General features: G+C 49.7%; 1 protein-coding gene across 1 annotated transcript in view; it reads right to left on the bottom strand.

Moving 5' to 3' along the window:
* Positions 1-3,627: 3,627 nt before the first annotated feature.
* plekho1a (pleckstrin homology domain containing, family O member 1a) overlaps positions 3,628-10,000 on the bottom strand; it is an 8,425-nt gene continuing 2,052 nt past the window's right edge. Inside the window, exons 3-10 of the mRNA XM_070846784.1 lie at positions 8,825-8,965; positions 7,758-7,862; positions 7,490-7,591; positions 6,815-7,129; positions 6,326-6,423; positions 5,121-5,283; positions 4,926-5,038; positions 3,628-4,405 (exon numbers count right to left, since the gene is read on the bottom strand). Of these exons, the coding sequence (XP_070702885.1) occupies positions 3,628-4,405; positions 4,926-5,038; positions 5,121-5,283; positions 6,326-6,423; positions 6,815-7,129; positions 7,490-7,591; positions 7,758-7,862; positions 8,825-8,965 (1,815 nt within the window). The remainder of the gene's footprint in view (positions 4,406-4,925; positions 5,039-5,120; positions 5,284-6,325; positions 6,424-6,814; positions 7,130-7,489; positions 7,592-7,757; positions 7,863-8,824; positions 8,966-10,000) is intronic.

Below are 10,000 nucleotides of genomic sequence, written 5' to 3'. Positions count from 1 at the left end.
GAGAACATGTTAATGCCTGTCTGAGAAAAGTGTCTAAACTGTATGGTGAGGAGTTTTACAGCCTTATATTTAGTAATTGTAAAACATAAAGCTGACTACTTCGCGGATTTCGCCTATTGCGGGTTATTTTTAGAACGTAACCCCGCAGTAAACGAGGGACCACTGTACTGTCAACTAAACCGGCTGACTGGAGGATGGACCGTTGGCTAGGCTAACAGTTTCCCCCTGTTTCCAGCCTTTGTGCTAAGCTAGGCTAAAGGTCCCGGTGCTGTCTACTTGCTGGAGATGAAACCAAACAGACAATGAGCTACAAATTTCAGACTGCTCCTTTAAACTGGATGTGGTTTTCAGTGTTGACACGCAAACGCAGCGTGAATAATGTCTGCAGATTACTCATCAAGAAATGCTCACACATGCATGCATAATCACACACACACACACACACACACACACACACACACACTGTTGTGGAGGTGGAGCAGTGTAATGGAGCGGTGCTGTTTGTCTGCCCTACATCTGCTCTGCTCTACATTACAGCTCACTGACCTGTGTGTGTGTGTGTGTGTGTGTGTGTGTGTGTGTGTGTGTGTGTGTGTGTGTGTGTGTGTGTGTCCTCTCACTAACTGATAAATCTCACTCCGGGCAGTTGGCCAATAGCGCAGCTGGATGCGTGGATCATGTGACTAGAATCAGCACTTTATACACTCATCCTGTGTTTGAGGATAAAACGTCCAAAAACACACAAAGATCCTTTAAAGCTTAAATAAAGTCTTCCTCTTCAGCTAACCGTGTCACCAGACTCCATGTTAATATTGGACGATTTAAGCTCCGCATTACACTCAACAACATTACTTTTAAAATCCAGTTTTGACCCAATGTGCTGCATCTCTGCCACGTTGAGCTTCTGTGTGTCTGAAGGTGGACACGGTTCGTGTTGATGGAAAATGAGCTGCAGTGAAGCACCTAGCACGACCTACACCTGACAACATAAATCCCCTTTATAATAACAGCAATTTGGTCTGATATTTTGCTTTTGAGACATATTTTTAGTCAGACCGTAAAAAGCCCAGGTAGTCAGGTGAGATGAGTCCACCTGTTCCCAGATCAGTTCTAAAAATGTTTTAGCATCTCCTGACAAGACGTATTTTAATGCAGAACTCTGGAGGAAAAACATTCATATGAAAGCACAACTTTTCAAAGGAGCTCCAGTATTGTGTAACAGAAACATTTGAACATATGAATTAACTGTTTAAAACAATAAAGTCACACAGTAACACACACACTGACTGACGGAGCAGCAGCTCTAAAACCCCTGTTTTAGTGAATGTAGTCTGGTGTGTGTGCTGTTTGTGGTTAAACCAAAAGGATCTTCCAGGTCTCTCTCTGTAGGGATCCTTTCCATGATGCTGTCACACACTTAGAATAACACTCTGAGCCTGTCAGTGGATCAAACAAGCTCTTTTAGTGGACCTACTGTGATCAGGTGCAGTTGTCCCAAAGGATCACGTTGCAGCCATTGCAGCCCGTTTGGTGTCTGCTGGCTGAGGTGATCTACTGGACCAGTTCCAACACTTTTACTACCTACCAGTCACTCAGACACCAGGATGAGGACAGAGAGGACCTAGTTTTAAAAAGACCAGAATTACCCTTTAAAGAGGAGGTGAAATTATGTCACTCCACTCCTCTGGTTTCTTCAGATTCTTTTATTGCAGGTGAAAACGAGGTCTGGATGCTCAAAACGTAAAATAAACCGTGTTTTTAGGCTCCATTTACCTTCAATGCATCGCTGAATACAGTAATTCATCTTTCAGAAACACCAACATAGAAATCTTTAGTGAAATAAAATGAGCGATAAAGAAAATAAAACATTTAAAATAACTTTCATATTTTGACAAAGTGAACAAAATGTTAAATGTGGATTCCAGGAAGGGAAGTTTTCCTAAATGTGCATAAAGTTAAAAGTAAATAAGACTAAATACGTTTGTTCCACATCACTCACAGTACAATGAATCCATAATAAGTAAAGTCCTCACAGTGTCGGTGCCGAGTTCGTCTCAACATTCAGGACAAAAGTGCAAAACCACTAAAACTGGAGAAAAGAGAAGTTCAAAGTGACAGAAACGCACAAATAAATGTGGATATTTAAGATTACAGCAACAACCAACACAAACAGTGACTTTTAAATAGAAAAAAAACGATCAGTGTACCAACTCTTCAAGTCGTCCGTGTTCAAACCGTTTTAAATGAAAGTGCAGGTTTTAATAACGTTTTGTTTTCATTCCTAATTCTGTCATCAAGGTTCCTTCAAACCAGTAAAACGTTAGATTTCTCATAAATCTGATTCATTTGGTGCCAATATATTATCAATAAAACACATTTATAGAAATGTAACTAACATATTTAAGTAATCAGATTACTTCGGTCTCTCTCACTGTGCACTAGCTAGTCGTTCTATTTCTCTACGATTTGATTTGTCTGAGACTCAAATCTCAACTTTGTGTCTTTAACTCGACCTGCGACATTTAAGTTCACAGCGTTCGTGTTTGTGTTCAACAGGACGGCGATTCAGAGGAGGTAATGATCCTCCTCTGCTCCCGTCGTCATGACTACGGCCACCAGAGGTCACCTTCGTAGACGCTGGTCGTTTTGACCTTCTTGCGAACGGCCGCTGTGGAGGTCGTGGGTACGAGGACGGTGGTTTGGTGAGACGGTCCCGCTGTGTCACCCGATCTCTAAAACCGTCTCATAAAATGGCTCATGTTGTTTTTCTAACTCATGATATCAGTTTGTGCTAATAAATGATTTTACCACACAGCGAAGCTGTTTTACAGAGAGGAACCAGGACAGGGTGAGGAGACATCTTCAGTGCTTCGTAGTGACATTATTGCTTTTTCATCGTTCTGTCTTCGTGGTGAAGAACATCAAACTCCCTGATGTTTGTCGAAGCTTCTAAAAACTCACTAACGTTAAAAATATCAGCAGGGAAACTTCGACTAAATCAGACAACTAATGGGATCGCTTGAACAGAAACGTCCTCACAAATAAACCAGGAAACAGATAATTCAACTCATCAGTCGCTGTTGGAAGTTAAAAAGAAGAACCCCCCTCGTGCCCCCCCGTAGGAAACATAGTGCTCTTCTTCTGTCGTATTGAAAAAGTTTCTCATCGTATAAACGTTGACATCTTTGCTTGGAAGAAAAAACATCTTTTTAAATGACAAACTCCAAAAACTCTGTTTGTCTGTTCGTATCAGACAGTTTTTCACTTTGTTCAGCCAGAAAAGACGCAGGCGTGCGGCGCCGTGACGACATGAAGGCGGCGTCCGTCCGTTACGTGACGCTTGGAGATGAAATGTGACATCTGTCGCTGTGGAGGGAGGTGAGAGGGCGTCTAGTGCTCTGTGGAGGATTAAAGTCGCTAAACCTCCTGGGAAGAACTGTGTCGCTGGTTTCAAAATATAATCCACATTTGCTTAAGTGTTCACGTGCGGATTAAGAGATGAAAAACATTTAAAGACGAGAATTAAAAACCCCAAATTATTTCACTCCTGTTGATTTTTGTGCTTAAAAAGCTGCTGCTTCCTTTAGAAAATACAATAATTTCAGTTATTTGTGAGAAAAGAATCCGTCAAGGCGTCTCTTCCTCCTCCTCCTCCTCCTCCTCCTCCTCCTCCTCCGGTGACGTTGGTGAAGCCGGCGTGTCTTCTTCTTCTGCTGCTGTGGTCGCCGTTGGTAACGCAGCTGCAGCCGCCGTCGACGTCATTTTCTCGTACGTCCTCCTGCGCTGCCGCCGCATCGTCTGGCTCTGCAGCTCCTTCACCTCCTGCAGGACCTCCTGCGCCTCCTTCCAGGACGACACGGCCTCCTCCAGGAGACGCTCGGCCTCTGCACGCCGGCTCTCCACCTCCACTTCCTCCTCTGACAGCAGGCCGGGCGGCGGGGACAGACGGTGCTCGTCGGGGGTTTTGGGTTGCGAGGACTCGAAGGACGCAGACCGGCTCGAGGAGTCCTTCAGACTCGGACAGGGCGACTCCTTGCTGCTCCCCAGAGGAGAGTCGGTCTCGCTGCCTCGGGGTGAGTCGGGTCCTTTAACTTGAGAGGAGTCGGAGCCTCTGGTGCTCGGCGAGGAGTCGTCCTCCTTGTTGGGACACGTGGAGCCGGACGGCCCCTTGGGTTTTGGTGAAGGGACGGCGTCGGAGCTCTTCGTCTCAGGACAGTCGGTCGGACGAGGGGAGTCTTTCAGGCGAGGAGAGTCGGAGGCTTTGGCGGCAGGCGAATGGGATCCTCTGGAGCGAGTCCTCTTGGCTTTGGACCGCGGAGACTCTCGGCCTCTCAGGCGGGGGGAGTCTTTGCCCCGCAGGCGAGGAGAGTCGCTGCTCCGGCTCCTCGGAGACCCAGACGACCTGCTGGACAGGACGACGCTCTGTTAGAACACACTTCCATCTTTAACAACTCATGACAGACGGACGAGCATCAAACCAACAGACGAGCTCTGCTCAACATGTTCTGGAGCAAACAGCCAGATTTAGAGTTTATTTTGAGGTCTTCAGATGTGAGAACACGATTCAGCGGTTTCACCTTCAAACCTCTGCCCCCACACTCGAGTGTCTCCTGTTTAAAACTGCTGAAACGTGAAACGCTCTCAGGTTTCTCTTTTGCTGGCAGATCATAAACCTCCTGAATCACCAGGTGAGTTCTGCTGCAGGAGGTTCATGACTGACAGAAACACCACCGACAGTCAATAATGTTCTAAAGACCTTCATTTGGTTTTGGACAAACGTGGCGGAGCGCCGCAGAGCTGACATTAACGGCGTCTGACTGTCATGACGGCGTCTGACAGCGTCAGTGTTTTTTTGAAAATAAGTGTCGATGGAGACCGTGGAGGTCAGAATAGATTTAAATGTCAGTGGAAACGATGAAGCCAACCTGGAGTGGGGGGAGTCTGAGCCCCTGAGGTGGTGCAGGCGTGGGGAGTCGATGCCCTTCAGGTACGGCGAGCTGCCTCCTCGCTCTCTCTCTGCTTTGGCCTTCTGCAGCTCCTGTCAATCACAGCACATCACCGATCAGTCAGATCACATCCTGTTCATCTCTTTCTGAGTTACTTCCCTCCCGCCGTCAGACCTGCAGTCTCATCTCCTCCAGCAGCTCCTGAGCTCTCTGCATCCTCTGGGCGATCAGACTCTGCAGCTGCCCCACCGGCTGCACCGGGGCCCCGCCCCCCGCCTCCTCTTCAGTCGGGTAACGGCGAAGAGCGGAGCGCAGCTCTGAGCGAATCATCGCCGGCCTGAGGAGGAAGAGGACGACAGCAGGAGGAAGTTATGAACAGTTAAACATCAGACGTGAACTTTAAAGGAGCAGTCTGCGGGATTAAGGAGGATCTGACAGAGAATAAAATCTTCATCACTCATGTTTCCAAGATTTAATCAGCTGATGTCTGACTATAAAATCCCATCAGGCTCGTCTGCATCAGGTTCCAGCAGCCGTTTGGTTTTAACTCCATCCTCCAGGAGGCTTCACCTCCATCAGGGGCGTTTCAGAGTTCCTCCTGCTGATCAGTGTTCCTGCTCAGGTTCAGCTGGTTTGGTCCTTAAACTGATGTTGGAGCTTCTAACAGGATCAAACAGGCTGCGTTTCTTCTTCTGCTGCTTTAAATGCGTTTCTAACGGGATCAAACAGGCCGCGTTTCTTCTTCTGCTGCTTTAAATGCGTCTCTAACGGGATCAAACAGGCCGCGTTTCTTCTTCTGCTGCTTTAAATGCGTTTCTAACGGGATCAAACAGGCCGCGTTTCTTCTTCTGCTGCTTTAAATGCGTCTCTAACGGGATCAGACAGGCCGCGTTTCTTCTTCTGCTGCTTTAAATGCGTTTCTAACGGGATCAAACAGGCCGCGTTTCTTCTTCTGCTGCTTTAAATGTTTCTAACGGGATCAAACAGGCCGCGTTTCTTCTTCTGCTGCTTTAAATGCGTCTCTAACGGGATCAGACAGGCCGCGTTTCTTCTTCTGCTGCTTTAAATGCGTTTCTAACGGGATCAAACAGGCCGCGTTTCTTCTTCTGCTGCTTTAAATGCGTTTCTAACGGGATCAAACAGGCCGCGTTTCTTCTTCTGCTGCTTTAAATGCGTTTCTAACGGGATCAAACAGGCCGCGTTTCTTCTTCTGCTGCTTTAAATGCGTCTCTAACGGGATCAAACAGGCCGCGTTTCTTCTTCTGCTGCTTTCAGAGCCTGGAGAGCTTCCTGTAGGTCTGACTGTATGGTGAATGTGTCTGAATGCTGTGGTGGTAACAGTCCCTGGACCTGTTGGGACACTTTGTTCTACCGTCTACCTGGAGGAGAGGACTTCATCCATGGAGGCGCAGCGACTCCGGCCCTGCATGCTGAACCTCTTCCCCGGCTGTGGTGTCCGAGACTGAGCCTGGAGGACCTGAAAGGCAACGAAGCTGCTGTTTGTGTCTGCGGTTCAGTGATCATCAGGGGCGTCCTGGTTCAGACAAGAACAACTGACTTCTACCAATCTAACAAAGGTTTTCAGGTCTTACACTGGCACAAGCATTAGCAACAGTTAGCACAAGCAGCTAAGGTTCTTCCATCACTGTGTTTATTCACACGTGCCAATAAACAAATGATCCAACGTTCAAACTCGAGTAAAATGAGCCGAATATTTGCTTCACGTTTGGTGGACACACCTTCAGCCCTCTGAACGGTCAGTAACGGAGCAGAAATGAGTCGGTTTGGTTTCATGCAGAACTCGAGGACTTCCACGTGACCTTTTAGTGAAGTGTCGTAGCAGAAACGGGTCCAGATGTTCTCCTCACCTGTACCTGTTGGGTTTTGTGGACCTTGGAGGCCTCCTTGTGAGACTGTTTGCCCCACGACCGCTCACTCCCCCTGGGCAGACTGCCGGTCTTCACCTTCGGCTCTTTGGAGGTCACCCGCAGCTTTGACACGTCTGTGTCGGCTCGCTGCCGAACGCCGACCTTCTGAGATCCGACAGCTGCCACCTGTCCACAGGAACCCCCCCTCGGCAGGTTCTCCCAGGATTCCTGGAAGTCGCCGTTGTAGTCCGGGGAGAAACCGTCTTCCTCGGCCACCAGATCGAGGGTCAGCATGCCGTGAGAGGAGGTGGACGCCTGCGGTGAGCGACAGCATGGTTTTAATATAATAATAGGTTTAATATGATATAATTCTTAGAATAATACTTCATCATAAAGGGGCTGATTAAAGGGTCACTCCACCATTTCTCCCCCTGGTAGGACTGGTAGGTAGTAAAAGTGTTGGAACTGGTCCAGTAGATTTGGTTGAACCACAAACAGCCGCTCCATCTCTCTGCTCTCTGCAAACACACCTGGCTGAGCGCTACAGCGGCTGTTTGTCTGTTGTTTCCAACACTTTTAGTACCTGCCGGTCATGTTGACACCTGGATGCACACAGAGGGTTCAAAACAGCGACGGCTCCCTTTAAGAAGAACATAGTGACGGGGGTCTCTGTACCACGGCCATGAGGTGTCCTCTGGTCGGCAGCCGGCGGCCATGAGGGATCTTCGCTCTGTCTCTGGTGGGATGAACCAGCACGCTGTCCTCCTCGATGGTCACCTGGACGGAGAGGTAGAAACTGACTCTAGTGTGTGTGTGTGTGTGTGTGTGTGTGTGTGTGTGGGGGGGGGGGGGGGGGGGGGGCTTTACCACGTCAGGACAGCCGTGACGGAGCTAAAGCTGGTTTTTAAACGGTGAATGACTGTAACCCAGCGGCCGCTCGTACCTCATCCAAAACACGGTTCTTGGCCTTGATGATGGCCACGTTGAGGGCGTGGACCCATGACTCCTTCTCCTCCGGACTCACCGCCAGAAACACCAGGTTGGGAACCTGCAGAGAGACAAAACTCTAGTGCGCTTGGTGTTGGACACAGAAACCGAGTGTTAGCAGCTGGAGGGAAACACTCACTTAAAGCTGAAGCTGACCTTCTGGTGTTTGTAAACTAAAGATCTTCTCTGTTTGATCTGGTTTCCTGTTTGAAGCTTTTATATTTTCTCTGAGCTGCTGGGAGTCTGAACAACGTTTGATGTCACAATAAAACCTTTTATTAACGTCATGAGCTGCAGCTGAAGTTACTAAACCAACAATATATTAATATTTATTAGTGTCAGTATCCAATACGGGTCATTATTTCAAGGTTAAAACAAAGAAATGTTTTAATTTGATCAAGTGAAGAACATCAGGGGAGAGATGGAGGGAGAGGGAGGGGGGAGAGGGGGGGTGGAGGGAGAGAGGGGGAGGTGGCGTGTGAGCGTGTTGCACTCGGCAGGATTACTCTGCTGTCACTCTGACACACTAATGGGATTCTGCGGATTAAACCTTTTCAGAGAAGAAGAAAACAACTGGGCTCAGCCAATCACAGCAGCCGAGGCCGGGGGGGCGGGCACACAGAGCCTAATCCACCAATCCTGAAGGAGGAGGAAACCCACCAATGACAGCGTGAGTCAGAGTAATCTCTGAGGAGGAGGAGCAGGAGGAGCAGGAGGAGCAGGAGGAGGAGAAGAATCACTGAAACATCGACATGACATTCATGTTCCCTTCAGGATGAACCTCACTGATCCTCCAGCGTCACCATCAGGTCCCCACGTTCACGACCAACTAAAACTACTAACATTCCCATCAGCCCAGGTGTTACCCCCCCCAGGTGTTACCCCCCCCCAGGTGTTACCCCCCCAGGTGTTACCCCCCCCAGGTGTTACCCCCCCCCAGGTGTTACCCCCCCAGGTGTTACCCCCCCCCCAGGTGTTACCCCCCCCCAGGTGTTACCCCCCCAGGTGTCTGAGGCCACTCACGGTGTTCCCTGGCTGCCGGCAGCGCAGCACAGTGAAGCGGCTGTGGTTCTTCTTGCTGCGACTCTTTGCCTTCCTGAGCTCCTCTGAACGCTCGTAGTCAGCCAGGTCGAACACCTCCTGAGCTTTACGCTCGTCCTTCACCTGCACACAGGACACACAGCACACAGCACACACTTTACCTGTGGAGGGTTCACACCCACACCGCCCTGACTGACATTATCAGGAGACCTGGAGGACGTTTGACTGGTCCTTAACAAGGTTGAAGGATTTCAGGAGTTCTGACTGGAGGTTGTAGAAGTTATTAAGGAGGTTCCAGGCGTCCGTGTGGAGGCTGAGGAGGTCACTGAGGAAGATCCAAGGGCCCTTGAGCAGGTCATTGAGTCTTGAGTGGGATTGAGGTCCTTGAGCAGAGGTCCAGAGGTACCAGAGGTACCACAGGTCCCAGAGGCCCAGAGGTACCAGAGGTCCAGAGGTCCCAGAGGTACCAGAGGTCCAGAAGTACCAGAGGTCCAGAGGTACCAGAGGTCCCAGAGGTCCAGAGGTACCAGAGGGTCCAGAGGTCCAGAGGTCCCAGAGGTCCAGAGGTACCAGAGGTCCAGAGGTACCAGAGGTCCCAGAGGTCCCAGAGGTCCCAGAGGTACCAGAGGGTCCAGAGGTCCAGAGGTACCAGACGGTCCAGAGGTACCAGAGGTCCCAGAGGTCCCAGAGGTCCCAGAGGTCCAGAGGTCCAGAGGTCCCAGAGGTCCAGAGGTACCAGAGGTACCAGAGGTCCCAGAGGTCCCAGAGGTACCAGAGGTCCAGAGGTCCCAGAGGTCCAGAGGTACCAGAGGTACCAGAGGTCCCAGAGGTCCCAGAGGTACCAGAGGTCCCAGAGGTCCCAGAGGTACCAGAGGTCCAGAGGTCCCAGAGGTCCAGAGGTCCCAGAGGTACCAGAGGTCCCAGAGGTCCCAGAGGTACCAGAGGTCCAGAAGTACCAGAGGTCATCAGTGACTTCACACGTTCAGATGATTTAAACCGAGCCGTCTGATTGGTCAGCTTCACATTTAGATCAGCTGACCGCCGCCGCGCTCATCATGAAAAATATTACTCCGTCTCCTTGGCAACGCTGTAACCTGTAACCACGGTAACGGAGCAGAAGCCTCTCGGCGGCTGTCGTAGCATCGGCGTTTCACTGGA

Source organism: Pempheris klunzingeri, chromosome 16, assembly GCF_042242105.1.
Source record: "Pempheris klunzingeri isolate RE-2024b chromosome 16, fPemKlu1.hap1, whole genome shotgun sequence".
Taxonomy (NCBI): Eukaryota; Metazoa; Chordata; class Actinopteri; order Acropomatiformes; family Pempheridae; genus Pempheris; species Pempheris klunzingeri.
Note: the sequence above shows the minus strand (reverse complement) of the source record. Positions and strands in the feature narration are given on the sequence as shown.